The 24,807-nt window shown below is 30.0% G+C and overlaps 6 protein-coding genes across 6 annotated transcripts; 3 read left to right on the forward strand and 3 right to left on the reverse strand.

The window, feature by feature from the left end:
* The first annotated feature begins 2,253 nt into the window (after window positions 1-2,253).
* Window positions 2,254-3,436, forward strand: LOC108567626 (putative polyketide hydroxylase). Its single transcript, XM_017928210.1, has 3 exons — window positions 2,254-2,344; window positions 3,044-3,278; window positions 3,337-3,436. The coding sequence occupies exons 1-3, from the start codon at window positions 2,276-2,278 to the stop codon at window positions 3,375-3,377; spliced, it is 345 nt and encodes a 114-aa protein (XP_017783699.1). The 5' UTR covers window positions 2,254-2,275; the 3' UTR covers window positions 3,378-3,436.
* Window positions 3,437-3,592: 156 nt separating this feature from the next.
* Window positions 3,593-5,569, forward strand: LOC108567620 (cell wall integrity transcriptional regulator CAS5-like). The gene is made up of 2 exons (XM_017928200.1): window positions 3,593-3,701; window positions 3,781-5,569. The coding sequence occupies exon 2, from the start codon at window positions 3,788-3,790 to the stop codon at window positions 5,327-5,329; it is 1,542 nt and encodes a 513-aa protein (XP_017783689.1). The 5' UTR covers window positions 3,593-3,701; window positions 3,781-3,787; the 3' UTR covers window positions 5,330-5,569.
* A 418-nt stretch (window positions 5,570-5,987) lies between these two features.
* On the forward strand, window positions 5,988-7,348 carry LOC108567624. Its single transcript, XM_017928207.1, has 2 exons — window positions 5,988-6,160; window positions 6,548-7,348. Exons 1-2 carry the CDS (start codon window positions 6,003-6,005, stop codon window positions 7,284-7,286), a joined length of 897 nt encoding a protein of 298 aa, XP_017783696.1. The 5' UTR covers window positions 5,988-6,002; the 3' UTR covers window positions 7,287-7,348.
* Window positions 7,333-9,442, reverse strand: LOC108567625 (band 7 protein AGAP004871-like). The gene is made up of 7 exons (XM_017928208.1): window positions 9,216-9,442; window positions 9,054-9,154; window positions 8,846-9,001; window positions 7,982-8,079; window positions 7,768-7,929; window positions 7,548-7,713; window positions 7,333-7,475 (listed from the first exon to the last, which is right to left on the reverse strand). The coding sequence occupies exons 1-7, from the start codon at window positions 9,271-9,273 to the stop codon at window positions 7,368-7,370; spliced, it is 849 nt and encodes a 282-aa protein (XP_017783697.1). The 5' UTR covers window positions 9,274-9,442; the 3' UTR covers window positions 7,333-7,367.
* Window positions 9,443-10,914: 1,472 nt separating this feature from the next.
* Window positions 10,915-12,151, reverse strand: LOC108567611. Its single transcript, XM_017928190.1, has 2 exons — window positions 11,255-12,151; window positions 10,915-11,202 (listed from the first exon to the last, which is right to left on the reverse strand). Exons 1-2 carry the CDS (start codon window positions 12,149-12,151, stop codon window positions 10,915-10,917), a joined length of 1,185 nt encoding a protein of 394 aa, XP_017783679.1.
* A 141-nt stretch (window positions 12,152-12,292) lies between these two features.
* On the reverse strand, window positions 12,293-21,261 carry LOC108567619 (putative fatty acyl-CoA reductase CG5065). Its single transcript, XM_017928199.1, has 8 exons — window positions 20,823-21,261; window positions 14,570-14,692; window positions 14,232-14,503; window positions 13,360-13,469; window positions 13,114-13,306; window positions 12,816-13,055; window positions 12,503-12,760; window positions 12,293-12,444 (listed from the first exon to the last, which is right to left on the reverse strand). Exons 1-8 carry the CDS (start codon window positions 21,087-21,089, stop codon window positions 12,354-12,356), a joined length of 1,554 nt encoding a protein of 517 aa, XP_017783688.1. The 5' UTR covers window positions 21,090-21,261; the 3' UTR covers window positions 12,293-12,353.
* Window positions 21,262-24,807: the final 3,546 nt, after the last annotated feature.

Raw genomic sequence — 24,807 nt, forward strand, 5'->3', positions numbered from 1 at the left:
ATCACCGCTCCATTTTTGTCAATCAATGTTTTAGGACGTTGTTTCTTAAAGCTACCGGTATTCTTGCATAGACAACACTGCACTATTTCTGCAAGCACCGAGAAAGCTCACAAAGGGCCTAGCTTGACCAGGATTTGAACCGTCGCCGGCTTGATCGTGGTAGGGCGACTTAACCATTCGGCTATTAGTCGCCCTAATTTAGTAATTAGTAATTACTAGTAATTAGTTCGATTTTTCATAAATTACAATTTATTTAAAAAAAAATATATTTCTAGTATTTTTTGCGCTTCCCTTTACGCTAATACGCGGAGGGGCATCCTCGAGTATCAGAATCTTAACAACTTAATATGTGGGCCCTTCCACATCAGACCCTTGATATGCTGTAGTTGAGATTTTTAGCATTTTAGAACTAATTAAGGGATTTAACTCAAATAATTTAAATATAATAAATACTAATTCACTGTGGTTGAAAATTATTTAAATGTTAAGTAATAAAGATCAAATGACAAAATCAAATTATTAATTTAAATTAACATAAATTGATACAAAAAAAAAATAATAAAATTAGTAGCTAGAAATATTTAACATCAGCAACTTGTATTTACTAATAAAAAGAAAGGTTATAACTTTGAGCAAATCGCATAATAAAACAATATGTTAAATTATATATGTTTAAGTTAAAGAAATGTATGATAATTACTGAATAAATTAGAAAAAATACAAACAAGACTCACACGCTATACTCGGGGTACTAAGAAAATTCTGTAAAATTAACATATATTGTATATTATATAATAAATAAATATGTTTAAAAATAATTTAAAAAAAGTAATTTAAATATAATCATTACATTGAATTGCAAGATATAGTTTTTCATGTATACAAAATATGAACTTTAAACTAATGCATTTGATGACAATTTGATAACCATCGATTTGTGAAGAGATACAATGAAAAGTATGATCATTAGTTCAATTTTTCTATTATGTATTTTTTTTTCATTATTTTTTTTAACCTTGAGAGCGAACGAAATGTGCAACTCCGTGCTGATTATTATGTCATAAAAACAGATAATTTCTAACAACTAAAAACCATAGACGTAGATTAAAAAAAGATACAGTTTACCAATGTATAATATTATTTTCTACGCTTTACAAACAATATATTCTTATAGTTATATATTACTTTCTTTTGATGTGTTGTTTTTTTTGTTTTATTGTCTTTGAAACTGACTTATCATGTTATGCTATTTCAAATATTATTCTTCTTTTATCAATGTAATCGGCATAGCATATGTCTGTATGTAATGTGTTTTGAATTTAATCAAAATTGTATTATATAAAACAAACTTTGAAATGCAATATCATCAAATTCATCTAACATTCCATATATTTTTTAAATATTTAATTGTTTGACTTTCGTAATCAATTTTGAGATAATGTAATTTTTATTTCTTTATATTCTGTAATTCCTCGTATAACGCTGTTTCCATAAAACGCGAAACACAAATTGTGACAGCCTTCTTATAACGCGGTTATTACATAATTCAGCTTAATTAACTTAAAAATTGTTTCTGCAAAAGTCTTTAGAATCTAAACTTCAGATAATGAGGAATTGATGGTATAGCGATACATTAAATGCAATGGATACAGAATATATTATATTTGAATGATGTGAATAATTTAGCAAAATAATTATAATTTGTATAAATTCTTATTTTCTTATAACGTGGTTTCCATATAAAGATGTTAAGAGTTTCATAGAACGCTTAACTAATTAATCTATAAGTCGGCAGTAGGTTGCTTCAGGATCTCCGTTGTTAACAAATCATATCCAGGTTCACCGAAGTTTTAAACCTTCGTATATCTTCAAAATTATTTGATTAATGCTGAATGACGGTATTGAAAACGCCATTTATATAATATTTTTTATAAAATTATATTATGGATTATTGACATATAAAATTGATACATCATTCTCAATCAGTTAAAATCTCTTCTTTAATTATACTTTTATCACTCTTTTTTTCATATTATTCTGCAACGTTATGAAACAAAAATTTTAATTAATTAAAATAAAATAATCATTTCTTATTATATTTAATCTAACAAAAATATAAATAATTATATAAGAACGCCACTGGAAATACGAAGCGAATTAAAAATATTGTATAGTACTTCCGGTATTAGTTATTAAAAAAAAATGCACAATATATTTTATTATGTGTATTGTTGCAGTTTAGAATATAAAAAGCATACAATCCGAGAGTAGAAGCATGCATTCAACTGCTACTTTATCCAACATGAAGTATTTTGTAGCAATCGTCGTTCTCTTGGCTATTTGGGTAAGTTGGAAATAATTTGAATGTTAATATTTATTATGTGTAAAATTTAAAATAATTCAATTTTAATCAATATGCATTTGCGTGTTCCATTTACTTATTTTCATATTGTTTGAATTATTATCGCTGTTTTTTTTAAATTATAAATGAAGCAAACTATCTTTATTATAATCAAGAGATGAAACAGCAATTCCACTTCACATATATAACAAATATTTATGCACTCAAAAACATTGATTCATTTAGTTGTTTCTAAATCTGTTGGGTAAATCTTCCGGTTTGAATCTCTTTAGTCTTCGGTAATGATTTGCTGTATGCATCAGCCCCGTAGCTACTTGGTTTGGATGGTTCGATAGCCGGTGGTAGTATCTTGTGCTGGCCTTAACTATATCTTCCTTAACGAAACTAATGTTAGCTTGCTTGTGGATGTCAACATTTCTGTAGAATCATGGAGCATTGGTAATTTCTATCCGCGTATTAGACTGAAATCTCTGTATCAATGTTGGTGCTACAGGCAGATTCCCAAAACAGAATGCTGTTGGTTCATGTCGGTTTTAAGATGGCCTTGCACTTTGTCGCTTTTTGAATAACAAATTTTATGTAGTACTTTATAATTTATTTATTTTATTAGTTTCATAAATTATTGTATTGTTGAGTGATAGTGAATATATTTTAAAGTTATAAACTTTTGTTCCTTTATAGTGCGAGTTTGGGGCTTCTAAGCCTAGTGGAGGTATCGATACTGGAAACGTTGGCATTCCAAATGGTGGTCATCTTGGGTTTGTAGGAAAAGCTGGAGCAAATGGACAAGATGGCCCTAATGGTGGAAGCCCTTCTGGAGGTCCTAGTGGACCACCACCCAGGGGACCCCCACCTCGTGGAGGAGGACTTATCTCCGCCTTCAATGGAAATAACAAAGCGAATTGCAGACGACAAAGTAACATTTACATTCAGATTATAATTTCTTTATTAACATTTACATTTGGAATTTTTAGATGCAACAACCGCAGCTCCCACAACAGCAGCCTCTGGATAAAAATGAATAATTATAATAATAAATGCATGAGATTTGAATAAAAAATATATAAATAAAGAAATATCAGTAAAAATGAATACATTTTGTTTAATTTTTCTTTTCAAATTATTGGCGGCAATTTTTTGAATTACATTAATTGCTGCAGTACAGCGCCCTCATTGTCAGTTTGACAATTTTGACGCGACGCTTTTTATTTTGTTTTCTCCTTTATTTTTGTTTAAGAAGTTTTCTATTATGTTTCGTCTTTGTTTAATATTATTTTTAGTTATTAGTTATTAAGGTCACTCATTTACATTATAGTGAATATATGCAGAATTCTCGTTGGTAAGTCTAGATTTCAAGAGTGTTTAATATTTACACTATTTGTTGGTTATGTTTATTTCCTCTTATTGTATTCTCGTAGGTAAACCATGGCTAAGCAATTACGAAAACGAAAGGCAGTCAATTATAAAGAAACAGATGACTATTATATAAATGGAAAGAAAAGTCCACCAGTTGTTGTTAAATCAGAACCCGACAGTCCATCCAGGGTAATACCTGATGTTTTATATGCAGAAGATGGTTCAGTGTTCTATCCATGTAAGAATTGCTGCAGAGCCTTTTCCAATAAAGATGACATGGAGAAGCATGATGAGGTATGTGCATCAGGTGGCAGAAGCACACCAAGTCCGTTCTCAAAAAGCCCAGCTTCAAATAAAGAGAATGACGATGAGGGCAATAACAATGAACCTCAAAATACACCAAAGCGCAAAAAGAAGCAGGAGTTAAACAACAACAAGACAAAAATGAGTGCAAACCGAAAATCACACAAATCTGCAGGTGAAGCAACAAATGTTATAACAACTGGGTCTGCTTCTGAAAACATATATACATTGAATGAAAATATGCGGACTTCTGTGTTGAAAATCATCAAAGAAGCTCTAAAAAACTCACCAATGACATTAGAATCAGATGAAAACAATGCGATAATATTGAAAACTAAACCAACTGATAAACTACCATCTATCAAAATTACTTCAAAGAATCTCAATGCTAATTGTGTTGAAGTTAAGACTGTTATGATGGATAGAACAGCCAGTGAAGTGATTCCAGATGTCAATGAGATTGTGGATAGCATTTTTAAAACAAACAAAAATACTTCAAAGAATAAGACTAGTTTGATGGATGAAATAACTGGTGAACTGATTGCAGGTGATTCTTCAAAACGTCACAATGCTAATTGTGTTGAAGTTACGACAGTTAAAATGGATGAATCAGCAAGTGAAACGATTCCAGATGGTGCTGAAGTTGTGAATAGTATTTATAAATTAAGAAAAAAAGAACCTTCTTCTAAAAAAAATACTTCGAAGAGTCTCAATGCTAAATGTGTTGAAGTTAAGAAAGCTAAGAAGAATGGAGCAGATTGTAAGGTGATTCCAGATGTTACCGAGATTATGGATAGCATTTTTGGATCTAGCAAAAATGAGGCAGACTCTGAAGAGGTTATTGAGCCTGAGACTAAGACAATTAAATCATCCCCAAAGTCGGTAACTCGGACTGTAACAGAAAATGTTGAAGAACAAGATATGGGGGAAATAGTGATAGATGATGATGAAGTTGAGGGTACAATTGTTCTTGAAGATTTGGATATTCATATTTGCAAGCAGTGTGGAACTGTATTCCATTCATTGGATGATTTGGTTAACCACGATAAATATGAGCATAGAAATGTTAAGAAGAAATATCCGCCTAACGAATTGGAGAAGTTCAATGCTTTGTACAAAGCGGCCGAGGATAAAAAGTGTCCCATATGTTCAAAAGTAATAGTGTCAAAGCAGGCTTGGCCACGGCATTTGCAAACTCACAGCGATGTTCTTAAATTCCAATGCAGAATTTGTAAGAGGAAATTTACAAGGAATGATCACAGGAAATTGCACGAAAAGCGTCATATTGTTAATACTGAATTCCTATAAGCTTTAACAAGTTCTTTTTTCTTCATTTCTTTTAAAATATATACATCGTATTTTCTACTATTAAGTCTATATTTCGAAATTCTTCCAGAGAACGTTGTATCTGCAATATGTTGAAATTACTAAGTGCCTCGTTTTATACAAATGTGTGTTATATTTATATTCATAGGTAACATGAGAAAATGATATTAATATTTTTTATACGAAATCAACGTTACTTTTTTCTAAAGTTAGTTGTTATAAACATTTTTTAGAAATTATGTTTGGATTATATAAAAGGAATAATATATACTTTTTGTACTTCCTTTTTTATATATAAATATATTACTTGTTATACTATACGTTTTAAGGAGTTTTTTGTGTTAAATCGAATTTAGCCTACCAAAATATATATATATTACGCAATATATAAGTTATATCATACCAATTCAATATTTGTTAAGTTTTAGTTTTATTTTAGTCGCTGTAAGAGCGTTCTTATATTAATTTTAAGATTTTCGCTTAATTTTAAAAGTGTTTCTTTTTTTTAATTATCATTTACAATTATTGTATAAATTGACAATAAAATATATTTTGAAGTTCATTTACATTTTTGTAATGGTATTGATTTATTGGGAACATGTTTTATTTAATGATTCATTAATTGACTAATTTATAAGATTTTTATCGATTTATTATGGGTTTAGTTGTTTGTAAAGCAGTAACTTGGCAACTGGGAATGTCGGCTTTCAGCGGAAGGATCGGAATCACCTCAAACATCAAAAGTACTATGAACTACAAACAACCCAAGCGTACTATCGCATCAATGAAGCATCACTCCAAATGTTGTCCACAGTAAGTTTTACATAAAAAAATACCAACTTAATACAAAATAATATTTACTTACCGTCGTTAAAAATACTTTCCACATTTGTATATGGAAAGGTAAGTGCTTTAAAATGCCTTAAGAAACAATCAAGTTCTTCAGATTTATGGTAATTTTATTACATACGCTTTTGTAATATTAACTACGAATTATTATTAAAGATTCGAAGGATATATACAAAATATTTATACTTTTATTTTAGTTTTATTCTTTAACTTTAAGATGTTAAACTTATACAAAATCGTTTTTAATATTTAATGACATGATTCATGTCAATCATTTTCTAGTAACTTATATTTTAATAAATTAATTATTAACGGCTTGGAATTATGGATTAAATTGGATTAAATTTTCAGGTCTCAAAAGAATTGGGCAAGACGAAACAGTTCGACAAATGTAAGTTCAGTTATAACCGATTTCGAAGACTGCTGTGCTGATTCGGATAGCGAAACCCCAAGAAGACTGATTCGTTCTCAAAGCCCAAATCCTCAACATCTAACTGCTTTTAAGATTAGATGCGAATCCCCCAGATGTGATGGCAACAAAGCTGTCTTTAAATTCACGCCAAAGCGGCAGCAGTATGAACATTTGTGTCAAGATTATTTTGAAACGACGTGCAAGGACGTTGCGTCGAACACCGATCTAGATTTGACAAATTTCCGTGATCAGAACTACTTCGAGTGTCACGGGGGTTTCTCGAAAGCACCCTCAACCGTTCCATCTCATCGTTGCTCACATAAATTTACACTGGACGATAAATTGAGGTCTAAACCGCAAAAAGTAGATGAGTACGGTATTAGCAGATGCAGCACTTGCTCCAAAGTTATATCTACTAGGAGCCTCCAATACATTCCACAGTGTTCGGACTCAAATCAAAGTCTTAAATTCTTACCTCCTTCCTCTAAGAGTTACAAATCATCGGGGACTAATACAATGAGCGTATGTTTGCAAGCCACCGATGAAGATTTGATCTTCGACGTTTGTCAAGATATGATCGAGAACGAGTTTTCCATGCCGAAGCTGCGCAAGGTGGCGAGAAAACGTGTTCCTCCTGTGGACAGCTTGGCTTTGCGCTTCCAAAAAGGTGTATATTAATCATGTACTATTTATATTTCTATATTTATTTTTAAAATATATTTTGTTGCTGTTGCACTGAACTTAGGGTGTAAACAAATTTTATTTAGTCTGACCGAGAAATGGGAGTATAAAATCTAATGGCAGCGGGAATATAATCGTGGAATTCTTTTCTGCTGATATGTTGTTCAGCGTTTGAAGGTATCGTAGCTAGAATAGATATTAAATTTTTTTAAAATATATATATACATATATTTCGCATTGCGTTTTGTAGTTATTTACCTGTAGAGCAGCGGGACTTGCGTGGATTACATCTGCCGCTTCTCGCAAAGCCTTCGAAGCTTTCATCTCACCTTCTGCAGCGATAACCTTTGCCCTAGCTTCCCTTGTTGCTTCAGCTTCTGCTGCCATAGCCCTTTGCAACTGCGTTGGTAAACTGACGTCTTTTCTGAAATTTGAAATAATTTTAGTGGATTCTTAAAATTTCTAATTTTCAATTAACATTTCAACTCTTTCCACTTTCACTCCCCATGGATCGGTGGCATCATCTAAGGATGCTTGCATCGCATGCGATATTGCTTCACGATCTGAAAGAATTTCGGCCAAGTTCCGTGTTCCAAGGATGTTGCGAAGTGTAGTCATTGCCAATAAACGCGTAGAATTGCTTAAATTTAAACAACATTAACATTGCTTATTTAAACAGTTTTCATGCTTACCTGTAATTGGTAACTTGAACTACTGCATTGAGTGGGTCTTGAATCCTGTAATATACTACTGCATCTACAGTCACTGTCACCGAATCCTTAGTTAACGCCTAAAAATATAAATGCCAATTAGAATAAGTCATAACTATTCAATACAAAGCTAAATTTGACAATAAAGATAACTATTTTTGAGAAGAATGACAAAAAATAGTCACATTAAGTAGTTACAATTATTATATGAACTATTAAATATTGATGGAATTAATATGATCATACTTTTTCTACATAAATTACAAAGTATACATTAAACGTTATTTTGTCCTGAGCATCAACAAATAGTCATATTGAACAAGGAAATACATGAAAATTTAAGGATTTACGGAGTGTTTCGTTGCAGGAAAAGTTTGGGAAACCCTGGATTAGATATTCACGGAAACTCTTGTTATTAGTTATTATGAATGAAACTAGACTATGATTCAAAATGTCGTATTCTATTATTTATTATAATAATAGTTTACTGTAGGTGATCACTTAATCTTCCAAATTATTAACATAATGTTTATGTTTACTATAATCCGTTGCATATTTCAATATTTTATTTGCTTTGTTTACATCCTATTCCCACAAAATTGGTGACCCTCCTCAATATGTCCTCCGGCGTACCTTCTATGCTTGTATCGTGGTAATGTTTATTAATGATTCGGTTCCGTAAAATCAAGGTTAAAAACTAATCAATCAATAAGTAAACAATTGACGCGTTGTTTATTGATTGAATAATTAATTAATGCGTTAGTCATTGATAAATATGTAATTAATGTTTGTAGATTGAATAGTTGGTTTTTAACTAATTAATGTAATTGTATACAAAAATCTTACTTCTTGCGGTGGGACATCGAATGAAACGGTTCTTAAATCAACTTTCCTGTAGGTATCGACACAGGGAAGCACAAAAAAGATTCCAGGTCCTCGAGCGCCTCCAGTTCTGAGTCGACCTAAGCGAAATATGACCGCCCTCTCATATTCTCGAACAACCTAGGAAATTGTTATAGGAGATACCGTTCAGAATCTATCACCAATAACATACCTTGAAACAGAAGAATAGCGAGAAAGGCATGGTGATGATGAGGAGCAGGATGGACCATGCTGTAGCCAGAAACTCAACGAAACCCATTGCATTGGGTTGTTCTGCAAAAAGAGCGTTGTTAATCATTTGGTGTCGTTCGGGTGCGGCTGCTGCTGCTCTCACTGTATTCACAATAAAGCTCGATTCCTCCGCTGTTGGTCCTGTTGTATCCAAGGTTCATGTATAAGACTATTTAGGCCTAAACTTAACACCGCGGCACGTCTGGCTGTACTGCCGCTTAATTACCGACGACTAATTTTACTCCAAGACGCGAAGCCGATCATCTTCGAGTGGGGTCTCATTCTTATGATCCAGAAATTCAATAAATAATGAATAATCTCTTCACATAATAGAAGTAGTTTATTATTAGCAACGTTTATAATACATAAAAAGCATGACTATACTAGTAGTTAATTTTTTTTAAATAAGTTTGTTTGCCCAACTATGCTTTGTTTATCGTGATTAAGTGATGTTCAAAGCGATTCCGAAAGAAACTCATCGAGCCCAATTGGATACAGATATTTTGATTGATTTTCTAATACTCTCCGCACGATCATCCGTGTTTTCTTGGAAACTTTTCGTGGTGTACAGGAGCCGGTATTTAATGGCGGTATTTAAAATATTTACAAGCCATTAAATCAAAACACATGCGGCCTCCGAAAGATCTGCTTAATTTCCAAGCTGCTTGTATACGTTATACACACTTTCATTAACTCTGCGTCCTGTATACAACGACGGCCGTAACAAAAGCTCACCGAATACCAATAAAACGTTCAACAGCTCAAGATTGAAATGGATACGTTGATAGCATTTCCATGCATCCATCAGAATTTGGGAACATCGTTGATGGAACAAAAACAATGCGCGATTATCTGTGTGTTTTCGATGCGGGAAAATTGACGTGTTTTTGAGCGCGGATCAAATGGTCGTAATTATTTTTGCCTTCGGAAATCCATTTAACGCCTTCCAGCTGCGACGACTGAAACCATTTACATTTTATTTATAGAATTTACTATAAACAAAACGTGAGTCCGCCCATACGCACAGGTTCATTATTTGCATCGAAATCGGTGATCATTCCTCGCTCTCGGTGCTAATTACATTTATTATCTATTTATTGGTGCTTTGGGCTCTCTAGTTGTAAGCAAAAATACACAATCATACTTAGTAAATAAATAACTGAACATCATAAAAAGTTACATATAAACACGTTATTCCAAATGCTTATTCATTAAAAAAATACATTATTTTCATTTACAGCCAGTTTATTGTATTTATGTATATAATAAATTTTATTTGTCCACTATATTTTTATCATTATTATAAACAAGTAAACAAGTTAATAAATTAGGTCAGAAAGACCTATGGTTTTATTGTTGTTACTAAAATTACTACTTTCTGACATGTTTACACATCAGTCTTTGACCAACTTTTTTACCTCACAGCTAATTTGTTTTATGACACACCAAATAATTTCCTTAGAAATTATATATATTTTTCACAAGAATCTTCCATGATATGTATATATTTCTTTTTATAATAAATTTATTATTTTCAATCTGCCAAATGCTGGCAACGATTAAATTGTTGTGATGTTTCTCACTAAACATAGAGATTTCACTTTTCACGGTATTAATTGGAGGTTGTTGTGGATCACGTCATATCAGCAAGCTTGCACCAGGGTACGCAGACACTTCGATTTAAAACGAAACGAATTTTCACAATTTACTAAATTTATTGATTCTCTTGACCAAAGTACAAATTTTAATCATTTTAGTAGAAATCATACAAATTTAATAATATTTTTATGTAATTAAAATAATTAATCCTCCATATTAAGTTGTATTAGAACAATCAAATACGTGGTAACAGTTCCAAAGAGTATTAAAAGTACAGTGTTGTCGATTGGGTAGAAGCCACGAGCAGAGAACAAAGGGTACTTGTTAGGAGATTCTTCAGCAATAATTTTCAGTTCGTCGATCAACAACTTCAAAGATTCATCGTAGAGGTAAATAGGTAAATCATTTATAACCGTTCTGGAAATGAGCGACACTTTCTTCGCTTCTGCAACGGCTCCGTGGCAAGAAAACGAAAAAGGTATAACGAATGTCTAAAACAACTAAAATTGTCATTGATACTATTTATTTACTATGTATACTTACAAAAGTGCTTATTGCTATTAGGGAGGTAATAGCAACGTAATGCTTTCCAAAATCAGGATCATCCATACCACTGATGATATTCCCTTTAATTAGTTGAAGAAGTACCGAATTTATGGGATGCAACATACCGAATACGAAAACCATCATGATGAAAATCACGGGCACTCCAAAGATTGTATTGAAGTCTCTAAACATTATCAAGAGACTTTTATGGATCTCATTGATTACCTTTACTGATTTACTCATGTCATTGGCGATCGGGTACAGTAAATCTTTTTTAACGTACAGGTTGATCCTAGTTTGGGATAAGTTTCTGTTCAGACACTCGAAACGGTATTTGAACGTTAAAGCTATATTGTGAACTAGCATTGAGGTTGTAAGCAGTTGCAATTTCTGAATGTTTTGAAAGAAATAAGCCCAATTGGATTTGAAGCCGTAAGCCAAGTCCCAGAATATTTCGTTGTAACTTAAACCAAAGATTAAAATGCCGTAATACAAAGAACACTCCACGTTGAATCGTTTATTGCTTATATCATCCTGCTGCTTGAAATATTTAGAGTCCAGAATTTGAATCTTTCTGATCAAAGTGTTTAATTTCTTCCAATGCACTAGCCGCAGAACAATTAAGTTGATCAAATTTGCGAGAGTAAGACAAACGTACGAACCAAAGTCTAGTAAAATATCCGTGTAATTTGGAGTGAATGGATAAGTGCTGAACAATCTTTCCTGGAGCGATAATACAGGCATGAAACTGAAGATGGATATGACCAGAAAGGCGTATAAGTATTTACCATTCTTGACATTTTTGTTACCGAAATTATACAGAGGGACTAAACTTAGTACAGTGGCTAAAATGTACAGTGGTTTTATACTTTTCAAATCAAGCCTTGTGCCCATTTTTGGCTTTATGGTGTTTCAAGGGAATATTTCACTAATTCTGTATGTTTTGAGAGGGTGAGGGACAAAAAATTACGTGTAAATATTTACATGATTTATTAATGCACGCGGCGTACAAACACCTTGCTTATATATATATATAAAAAAAAAAACAAAAAAGTTTAATAATAGAGTCAGAATAAAATAAATACAGAATTTCTTCTTAAATAATTAATGAAACCAACACGCCATATGCAACACGAAGCACCACGAAGGCAAAAAGTCCTTTTAATGTGTTGTGTAGAATGAACAATCTGTAAACATACATGAATTAAAATATTAAATATTTAAAAAAAGATCGTTAAAACATACTTCATCCATTTCTTTCGAGCTTCAGGAAGCGTCGAAGGATCCTCCTTCATCAGGTAACTCCTTATGCCCATGGTGTTCATTTGCGAATGGTAATCCCAGTCTATCGACCTCATATCGAATGGGAAGATTTCTTTGTCTTTGTTGGATAAATTGTTCCACATCTCTTTTGTTCGTTCATCTTTGAAAGACCATGCACCCATTGAGAAGTATGTGATGACTTTTGTGAATTTGTGGATTTTCTTGTAAACTTTCATAAATCTAAATAAAAATGTATATTAGGTTAATCTTTCACTTTAGTTTTTAACAAACTTACTGTGGCTTTTTACCAACGACGATGCACGAAAAATCGATTAATAAAGCCGGAATGAAATGCAAGAATAAAGTATAAAGTAAATGCATGTACTTATTTCTGTTCAAAGTTAGACTGTAGTACCATACGGCCTGCATTACAGGCACGTGGAGTCCGTATTTCTTGTTCATCGTGCAAAAATCTTGCCACGTGATTGGATTGTCTCGGGATTGCACAAAGTTGTAAATCGGAAGGTTTTCGCTCCTAAAAACCATTTGTTAAAAAGTAAAATTAATTGCAAATAGGTTTATTAGATAATTACTTTGTAACGGCAGTTTTATATGCAGCACTGATAATGCCATTCACTACATAGTCGATTGGAACAATTTCTGCAATGCTAGATCCATTGCAATGAAGTGTTTTCAATATACCAACGCCGGCTCCTGTTATAACTCCTGTAGGTCCATACACGTTGTCAATCCAACCTCTTATAGGTTCTTTGTAGCTTGAGACGACTGAGAAACGATATAATGATTTAACCAGTTTTGAGGATAATTGTTAAACTTACCAACTGCTGGCCTAAATATGCATATGGGTAAGTCATCTCGGTACTCTTCAACTGTACCTTCTGCAATTGCTTTCGTAAAGGCGTAAGAGTTTGGCCATTGAGATAACAAACTGAAAAAAATAGTTTTAAGAAGTTATGATAAGTTTTATAAGTTATTTTTTTAATATAAATTCATACTTATATAATATATACTTCAAGATCAAATAGAATAATATGTTTTACAAATTTGTATATAATATTAAATTGTTGTATATGTTTTTTTAAATTATGTAAGCCATGAGTAAAAGTCTGTCAGTAGTACCAAGTAATGGTAATCATGGAAACCAGTTATATTGAAACAGAAATGTCAGTTGCACTTTGCCTCGTTTTACTAAATGTTGTTTTGTAAAAAGTCTTCAGTCTGACTGAAATATAATTGAAATAGATATGTGTAAATGATAATTGGAAAGTGTACGTTCCTGTGAACGATGAGTACGTTCGTGCGAATAAAGACGTGAATGTGTGGAAAAGGATCATGTATCTTTGTTTAAATGAGTGTTCACCATCCGATTGACGTATGGCAATTTGTGTAAGTTTAAAATATGTTAATAGTGAGTTAGCACAATTAATACGACTATTGAAAATATTGTTATGCAATAGCGATCATTACATAAACTATCCGATTGTTAAAACTTGTTATCTGAAACGCATTCTCTTTCGGATGAGCTTGTTAACTTGTATAGTGAAGCAGTAATCTCTCAGTCATACTCAGTAAAGACTCGCTGCAATTATGCAACCGACTAAAAGATGTTGAGAAACTTGTCCCGGATCAAAAAAGGAACGTTCAGTGCTCGAATTCAATGTGCGAGACGACGAAAGTGAAATCAATGTACCTGGGCGTCAATTTCTCTAATTCTTCATCGGATTTCGACTGCACCAGACTTATGATCTCCTCCGTTCGGAACGGCGGTTTGTACAATTTTTCCTCGATATTGTACATGTGGCAATTCGAAAATGCAGTGCTGACGTGCACGAAAGATTGCAGATGTTTGCACTCCCTTCCAAGCATGAGCATCTCTTTTGTTCCCTTCACATTGATGTCCACTGCCAAGTTAATTTTCTCATCGAAACGAACGGTTGCAGCCACATGAAGTATTATGTTAGTCTGAAAAAAAAATCCAACAAAATGTAAATATTAGTATATATTTCAAAAACGTTTTTAATATATTACTTTCGATGTGATAAGTTTCCTATCCTCTTCGCTGATTCCCAATCCTGGAAAACTGACGTCCCCTTTGATTGCCCTAATTTTATGCCTGAATTTTGGCTGTGCTTGGTTCAGTCTATTAAAGAACTGTAAAGAAAAATATAACAAAAATTAGCTTACAATTAATCTCATCATGTGATGTAGGTAGAAAAAATGGATTTTGGTTCAAAATTATAAAATAATATAATTCTAAGTAATTGTATTATTCCGAACGTAAATTAATTAAATGAAAGCATATGGCAGATTGAAAACAGGAAACAAGTGAATTGCAAAAGATTGTGGTTTACTATACTATAAGAGTGCTACAATGTTTTATGCTAATAATTTATCTGTAAATACTTTTACTAACAATTCTTGCAATGTTTCAATGATAATTTGCATGCACGTGCACACATTTCAATTGAATAAAAACGAATTTGCAAATGTTAATAGTAAATTATTGTTACAGATAAATAGTTAAAGAAATATACAGATAATTAGTTAATATTTAATATTTTTTATATAGATTTACTATAGTCCGGTTTGAAATATTCAGAAAAAATTGAGCAATAATATAAATAAACAACATTATTTTTTTTATAAATATCTTATTGTTTTTTTTTACCGTTTTGTCGTGGACGACCAATTTATTATCATCTATTGTATAATTAAATGTATATTTGTAAGGTCTATCACTTTCTTCTTAACTATTTCAAAGCATATTTCACATATCCATCAAATATACAAACGGATACTTGTTCGGGATTATTTAGAATAACTTGTGGAATATTCCGAAGAACGGCTACACAATAAATTGTTGTATTTTCCACAAGGTCAAAACTAATTTCCTTTTTGAAATGGATACATTTTTGTATTATATTTTGTATATAAGTTAGTCATTGTTGGAGGGCCCAGCGAAGAACATAATCTTAGTTGGAGGTTCGAAGTGAGAACATGATCTTACTTGAAGAGTCGAGGAAAGTTCACCTATTTTCTAATTATTAATTTAAGAGGATAATATAACTCTTAGTTAATAATCCATGAGATCAATAGTTGTATAGTTGATTTCTTAATAAAAACACTGATATGTACAATAAAATTAATTAGTAATATTGCATTTATTATTCATAAACTCCTCTAAGGCTCCATAGCGACATAACTGGACATAACTACGAGATAATCCACGGGTCCAGAGATTTCTTAATTCCGGGACATGACAGTTTATAGGAGGTTTATTTTTTGTATGTATTTATTTCTTCGATTAGTCCGGTTTCAAACATCCGGAATCAATTACCTACACTATGTGAGGTATTACTGTAGTTACATTTTCTATAAATTATTCTCACGTTTAATATTCAATGTACATGCGTAAATTAACGAAAAGTTATTGGCAAATATTGATTTTTGAACATTGTTCGCACTTCTGTGGACAAACATCTGATTATTTACCGTTACTTTCTCGATCGAGTGGCAGATTGGTATGGCAAATAAAATGAAGAGAGTAGCCAGCACAACAGTCTCATCTTGAGCGTGAAATGTACATTTTGAAACAGATTTACGCAACGAGCGGTTAGCCAATCAATGTGCACGAAATATGTTTTTGCATTGACTAATTATTTATTTACAAATTGTGTCGGCTTCTCCAAATGTAAATAAACGCGCGCCAATATCGATAATTTGTTTACGAACGACAATAAAACAATGCACGAAATCCTCGACGAACGCTGACGCAACATAACCGACAATAATTATATAATCTCGACGTCGTCGCGTTTATTCCAAGCATATTCGGATTGCATGTTAATCCAAAAATTTATTCGTTTATTTAATGAAGATTCTTTCAATGCCAATTACAAATATTGAATATTAAAGAATTGTATAATCCCACTTTAAATCCTTCTTATAAGTTTGTATTTTCATATTTATAATTTCCATTTTATTTCTTTTATCTAAACAGGATTTGAAATTTGAATTATTTATTATATTGAAACACCTATATGTAATGATGTAAATCTTATTAATATCTTACATAAAGTCAAAATAATTTAAAGTTTAAGAGCTCTGAATAACCAATTAAATCCTTCAATATTTTATTGGAGATATTGGCATTACAGCTTTCTAAATTAAAATTTTACTATAGATAAATCGACATTTTTTGAAATAACTTAAACATGTAGAACCTCGTTTAGGGTTTCCTTGATTCGATATAATGCCGACTACTTGAAAACCAAAAAGTTCTATATTTTCTATATGTTAAAGTAACTTTTTTTCTACATATTAATATGAATAGTTTAATGATGTTCCGTTTAGCATTTGTTGTCTAGAAACGCAACCCTAAGCACAAAACGAGGGTTTACTATATAATTAAAGCAAATAGAAGATTAACTAAATTAAGAAAGATTCATTGTTTTTTTAATATATGACGCATACATTTGAAATTTGTACTTCTACCTAAAATCTAGAAATGAGGTAATTATTTTTATTTCTAAAACTATTTAGTATCAAGAAATAAAAGTGATGAAGCTATTTGGAAGTATAAGATGCACCAATAATTTGATATACTTTTTAATAATATGAATGTGTACTATTTCGTTATATAAGATATTTTTTATTCAGTTAAACAAACAACTTGTTTGTTATGTAATCATACCTGCATTTAAGCAAGTTTAATCGTTTGCAATTTATCGAACTTTAAGTGGTTACGCATTTCAAAATTAACGTGTTTTATATGTGTTTCTGCAAGGAAAATGTAAGTGTAACAAAAAGAGAAAAGAGTGATTCATGTGGTTTGCAACAAGGAGTGCAGAAATGAACCAATTATTAACATACGAGTACGAGAATTATTTCACAGATGATAGACGAGCGTAATGAAAATAATTGATAATATAATTTGCGTTTCTTCCTGGTACGTAATTAGACATTAGACATAAAATGTTTAAGGAGATGGAAAAAAATCTGTAAAAAGCAATAACATACATTGCGGTAGAATACATTTAGAATGATTCACTTTAAGATCCATGATAAACTGGAAATTTCCTCAGACTTTTTGTTTGTTTTATGTACAAACTTTTATGCGTTGTAGACGTGGACATTTTGCAAATTACGGAATTATGTATGTGGTATTTCCTTATTTTGTGAAAACATTTAATAATATATTATATACTAAATTGTATAATTTTTAATTAGTATTCCCTACTTAGCACAATTATTTTATCTAGTACTGAATGTGTCGAGCTCTTTGGAACCGTACTAATCAAGGAACTTAATATACACAAAAAGAGATTTGACTATATATATTGCTCAATTAAAATTTAGTTTGTTTTAAAAGCGGACTATAGTGAATCCGGACTGACCGAAGCCACACTGTGCGAGGTGCATTGAATAATAATCGTAGAAATTTTCTAACAGTCTGTGAAAACAATGAATTATGAATAATGTAATTGTATAACATTGAATTATTTATATTTTACTATATTATATTTTTGCCACTCCGCGAAATATTTCGTATATTTTCGCAGTGAAAAGGTTGAAGAATGTTAATTTGATAATTAAAATAAGGTCAAAGATTAACAAAAAAATATTCAAATTGTAATCTCTTTTAATAAGGAAATATATTATATTCAAGAACATTATTTACATTAATAATATTCTGTTTTATAATTTCTTAGAGTAAATAATTGACTTTATTCACCTCAAGTGTTGAAATAGCTAAAGTATATTTGTTTAAAGATAATTTATACAATTTGGCGAATCTAAAAATTGAAATATCAAAAATATATACAGTAAAATGCAAAAGAAGAAATTAAACTTTTGGTAATTTAAAATTTACTTTCTAATTCAGGTGTTTGCATACTAAGGAAAATTATCCCAAATGGGGTAAAAATGATTTATTGGTGATAATGAGGACGTTCAACAATTAAATTTCATATATTTTTCTCCAAATAATGGATCGAATTTAATTATATTTACATTACATTTAATCTAAGATTTATATTTGTTTATTATTTTTTTTAAATTTTAATGATTGAAACCAAATTTTATATTATTTATTTTTATATAAAATAGTAAATTGACAAATTATAATTTCATGAAAACAATTCAAATTTTATACTCAAAAGTTTCACTGGTTAAATATATATTAAGTCACCTATTTCTGAATAACACAGAAGTCTTGACTATATATACGATGTAGTGGAACCTCGCGTAACAAGCATTTCGCTTAACGAGCGACGATTCGATATAACGAGCATAACGAGAAGAGAAGTCCCGGATTACGCGCCTTCTACATCATTTTTAAAACGTATGCACACATATGTGTATTTTTTAATATATTTCACTATACGGATTAAACTCGTTAAGCAAGGTTCCACTGTATAACTAAATATTTATTTTACTATTAATCTCAATATATAAGATAATACAAAATATTGGTGAAAATATAAGTTATTCAATTTGTTTATTTTTTAAAGTCTATTTTTTATTTACGAATTATAAATTATTTGGAGGTTGACAAATTGTACAATATTTTTTTATAATTTTTAATGATCTTAAAAAACATTATATTGTATACCATTCATTTTCATTTTATTAAAGCAGAATTAAAAAGTTATATTTATATTTCTATAATCGAAATTTTATACTGAGTCATGATAACATTATTATTCAGTTCATTGGCTACAGTCTTTCCATATTACAAAATTTTGCTCGAATAACGTAAGTGCAGCAGCATATTTTCAATTTCATTTTTTTCCTTCAATTTAGCAAACTTCCAGTATTTAGGTTAATTTCTACTCTTGCAACTCACATTGAATTAATTTAACAATAATAGTTCGGAATGTTTACATATTTACGTCCTTGTGTTCATTTTACTATAAAATATTATTACAATCTACATAACAAACTAATGCAAATCATTTTGTTAATTGAATTGAAACCAAACTAATCGAGGACTTGAAAACTCCTGCAAAAAGAAACTTGACTGTATAAAGTAAAATAAAAAATAATCATTTATATATAAAATTATTTTCTATTTATTTCGAATTTAGTTTTGTTTTTCTCGATTAACATTTAGTTTCTTTTGACATTTTCAAAGCGGATAATCAAGAACTTTAAAACGCGTAAATTATTAATATAAATAACATATCAGTTAAAGATTTTATCAAAATTTGTTGATTAATTTCTATGGAATATTATAATATAAATAGTTTAATAATTATAATTCTTTTAATTCTATTCTACCAAAATTATTATTTATATCAGTTTATTACAATAAAAATTTTATATTTAAAGTTTTAATAATTTTTGAAATATAGTATGATAAACCTTATTTATATAAAAAATTGAAGTATTTATAATCGAGTACAAAAATACAATTATAAATTTATTTGATCATCAAATATTGACTAATTTAAATTTAATTTTAAGAGTGATATATATTTAATTAGTTTTGAGAAAATAGTAGAAATAGTTTATACACAGTTAAGAAAAAATCGATTAAATTAATAATCTAAATTGACGAGGATGAAAAACAGGTTTTTTTCTTAAATTTTGATACAGTAATATTTCCTTTTTATATATTTATGAAAGAAAGATTAGGTTCCATTCGTGTGTTTCAATATGTGTATATGAACATAAATTCAATAATTATGATATTTATTACGAAATTATTATTTTAAACTCTATTTAATAACTGATTTACAATTGTAATGATGTTAATTAAATTGCAAATGGTTTTTCTATAATTACTCTCCAATTACATACATTTTGAACACACATAATGCAATCATTAATAATAGATATTTTTCAATGAATTTTCTTTTGTTATAATTTGATATAATTTATTGTATGTTTCTAGTAATGGTAATTATATTAAACATTTTTTTTATTATATCGTTTTAACATATATCATTTTTTTAAACTTATTGTTAAAATACTAGATTCATACAATACTTTAAACAATTTAAAAAACTATGTGTTAACTCAAATATTTGAAATTATTATAATTTGAATAATAATAATAACATTTATTACAATTCATTTTTATTTATGTAATATAAATGTAATTATTAGTGAATATTTTTTTAATTCTATTTCACAATTGCTTTATAAATGTAATGAAGTTGATTCATATTTAAATTATTGTAAAATTCTTATATTGATAATACACATTTTCATAATATAATCTTTCATATTTTATAATAAAAAAAAAAACCTAAAAAAAAATGTCGTCAATACTTACAACATCGTTGTACATCTCATCAACTCTCGTATGGATGTCTTTGCCTTTCTTTTCTCTACATAGTATAAAGACGGTGTCCAGATCCTCGCAACTCCTGAGCAGCTTCTCCACCAGAGCCTTCCCAAGGAAACCTGTGGCTCCCGTCAGGAAGACCGTCTTGGCTTTCAGAAAGTTCACAATATCACTTCCCTCTGTGCACACCTCCTCGAATTTATTCAGCTCGTTCATGTAGATGATGTCCGGTGTTACGAAGGCCTTCCCCGACATGATGGCAGTCTCTTGTCTTTCGTTTGTGGTCTATAGAAATGTAAGTATACACGTTGGTATGTAGAGAAGAGAACGTTCTCGCGTCGTGCGTAGACCGCAAACTGATACTGCAAACGCCAACGGTTCAGGTGTAATTGCACAATGTACCCACTACCACCTTCCACATTACCTGGCAAAATCGGCCTCCTTTTTATACTACACTATTTACGTTCGGTTCAATTGTTCCGAACACAAGAAAAAAAACAACTCTATTGTCGTTCCCTGCACAATGCCTCGTTTAATTAATCTTTTGAATTAACGCGAAACCAACTTGCAGATTTGTGACGTTTTGATGACATTAAATTGTTTTTTAAATTTTGTATGGAATGGATTTTTCGTGTATTTTGTTTGATTGTTCATATTTTTAATCTAGAAAACAAATTCTTTAGAGATGAATTATTAATAGAAAACGGCCATCTGGTCAGAAGAATTACTTGCAAACAGTTAAACATCAGGATAGCAGAACGAAGTATGAAAACTAGCAATAAATACCGGTTTATCTTTGAAAGAAATAATGAGCTGTAAAAATATAAATCGGCATTTCTCAATAGAAGTGAAAGATGTTAGCATGGAAATGGGCAATTGCAAATGCATTGGCGTGTTTAAATATATTCGAATAACCGAATCAAATTTAAACAAACTACCTAAGTCAATAAATAATATGAAAGTTAATTAATTACTTTAATATTCATATTGACAAAAAAACAACAACAATTGTTATAAGAATTTTAAGAACAATGCTTCATTATTTCAGTAAATACGGTAATACCTCGTATTGTCCGGGTAATCGGCTCTGCCAATATACCGCACTGTTTGTTACTGGACTGATTCAGGACTTTATAACCGCTTAAAATTAAACAGCTCAAAAGACACTTGACTATATAGAGGAAAAAAAATCATTTATGTATAAAAATAATAATTATGTATATTACTTTTTAAGATTTTATTTGTACTTTGAATTACAATTTAGTTAGTTTAGAAATTTTCAAATCGTTCAAACCGAACTATGCGAAGTATTAATATATATATATATATAATTTAAAGAATCCAATCAAATGAAATTAAAACTAAATAACAAATAATTGTTGTTATATAAAAGTTTAAAAAATGATTTTTCATTTTATTCAAATTTTATTTATTCATATATTACATGCAATACCTTGTATAATGCAGGTGACCGGTTTCGCTAATATTACGGACTGTTTGAAACTGGATAAATCGAGGAATTAAATACATAGATGAGAAAAAAAAAACGATAGTTTCTGTATTAAAAAAATACTTTTGTATTTTAGAATTAACTTTTATTTATCTTAATTAAAAGTTTGTTTGTTTCCAAATTTTCAACCCGCATTGCTATAATTCTAAGTTTATAAAATAAATTTTGGATTTTTCATTGAATAAACATACTTCAATTACTTTAAATAGCAATGAACAAAGTATTATTTCATTTAAGTACATTGCTATCAAAACATCAATAAAATAAACATGTTTATTAGAAGTTTTTCAGATTAGCCATTTTTGAAAATACAAATAAATGACTTAAAAAAGTGTGATTGATATAAATAATTATAATTTTGTAGTTCTTCGAATTACAAAAATCTAAATATATTTAAAACAAATATAATTTATGCAAATATACAATTATTTTAATATATTATATGATTCAAAATAGAAATTATACAAAATTGATCAATTAAAGAAATTATAGTAATTTATAGTGCATACATTTTAATAAAAAAAGTAACAAATTAATCACTTTTTATATTGATAAATATATCAAGTAGTTTTTTTTAATGACTATTAAATTATTTTATTTTGTACCCATAATTTTGCCAATAATTTATTTTTCAAATGAAGAATAATATATTTTTCTTAATCTATTTTTAAATTGATTATTGACCTCGTTTTCATTGCAACACACGTATATTTTTATACAATTCTCGCCTGTAATCGCAAATTTTATATTAAAAAAAATTAACATAACAAATAAATTGTTTTTGTATACTTTATATAATTTTTACCTTAATTTATTGTAATTTAAATTTTTTTAAACAATGAAATTATTTTTAGAATTTACAACAATGTAAGAAAGGAATAATCGTGGAACTGGAAAAGTAAGTTTCAATAATATTTGGATTTAATTTTTTGGTGCTAATTAAATTAGCTTCTATCGAATCATTTCATTTTATTGACTTAAAAATTATGTTATTTTTATACATTTTATTTACTATTTACATTAATTTATTTCATTTTATATTTTCTTTTATGCAAAATCCTCATTTGAAATAATAAATATTTTTTGTTTCTACTGATTTTTTCTTCATTTAATTGATTTTTAATATTTTTACATTGACTTTTCACCTTGTTTTCATTTAAAAACGTATTTTTTTTCATAATCCTCGACTGGAATCGCACAATAAAACCAAACTTTACACAATTCACGACGAAGGAAGAAACAGAACAACGTGAAACAATGGAGGTTGGATGTAGGAATCGGTTAAAGAGAACGGTTTCAGATGGAAACAATAGTGATTTCCGGTAAAAATTCTATAATTCTCAATGAGACTGCGTGTGATATATTTCTAACAACGGTGAATACATTTGAATAGTAATGAGATTGAATAACAAGAGAGTTAATTACATTAATTGTTTGATTTGTGTACTTAATTGACATCATTCAAAATTCATTTTTTATTTTCAAATAAATGAAATTACTCATAACACAAGTGATTTGAAACAGTAATACTTCACATAGTCCGTTTTCAAGTCCTCGATTAGACCGGTTTCAAATAGTGATATTGGCAGAATATCAAAGATATTATTGTAGTAGTTAACATTTGTTTTAGGTTTAGTGTACTTGGGGAAATGTAGAAACTTTTTAATATAAAGGGTGTCCCAAAATGAACGCAAGATTTGAATTTTCCGCAATTTGTGCAGTAAAGTGTTGAAAACCATAAAAAATAACAATTTGACACTTTACTGCCCAAATGGCGGCAAATTCAAATCTTGCGTTCACTTTGGGACACCCTATATAATAGTTATGATTTGAGATTTTTTATACTTGGATTAATATAAATTTGAAGATAGAAAATTTAGTATTGTACTACGATTTGCCTACACACCTGTTTGAACATGATTGTAGAGTCATCGAACTTCACTAATAAGAGAGGAAGTATTTAAACAACAACAATTTAATCAATTTAAAAAAAAAAACAAGTAAATACATTGATTTCGATATTTACGTCATTACACCAAATTAAGAATTAATTAGTTTCAAGCTAGACGTCAACGTTCTCTGATTGAATGAGACACCTGATGGACGTGGGCATGTTAATTCTATTATGCAGCATTTGCTCACAAAAAACCGCACATGCAAAGATGTAATCCAGCGTCCCCACCGACTCGCTACTTTACATCTGTCCAAATACTGCCACCTGATTCTGGCAAAATGCACCGGAACCCGAGTGTGCTCAGACCACAAACGACTAAGCCTGTTTCCTCCTGACACCTATCTTCTCGTACCACAGACGTCTACTAACTTCTCTTCAAAAATTGAAATAAGAGGTACCGACTCGTATATTCTCTGCCATTCCAACATCGACTGGGCCCTAATGTCGGGGCAGATATCTAAATTGTGTAATTTAATGTTTCTGTATGCCCCAACGTGTCCACCTTTCGC

This window comes from Nicrophorus vespilloides, unplaced genomic scaffold, assembly GCF_001412225.1.
Source record: "Nicrophorus vespilloides isolate i.1.1-1 unplaced genomic scaffold, Nicve_v1.0, whole genome shotgun sequence".
Taxonomy (NCBI): Eukaryota; Metazoa; Arthropoda; class Insecta; order Coleoptera; family Silphidae; genus Nicrophorus; species Nicrophorus vespilloides.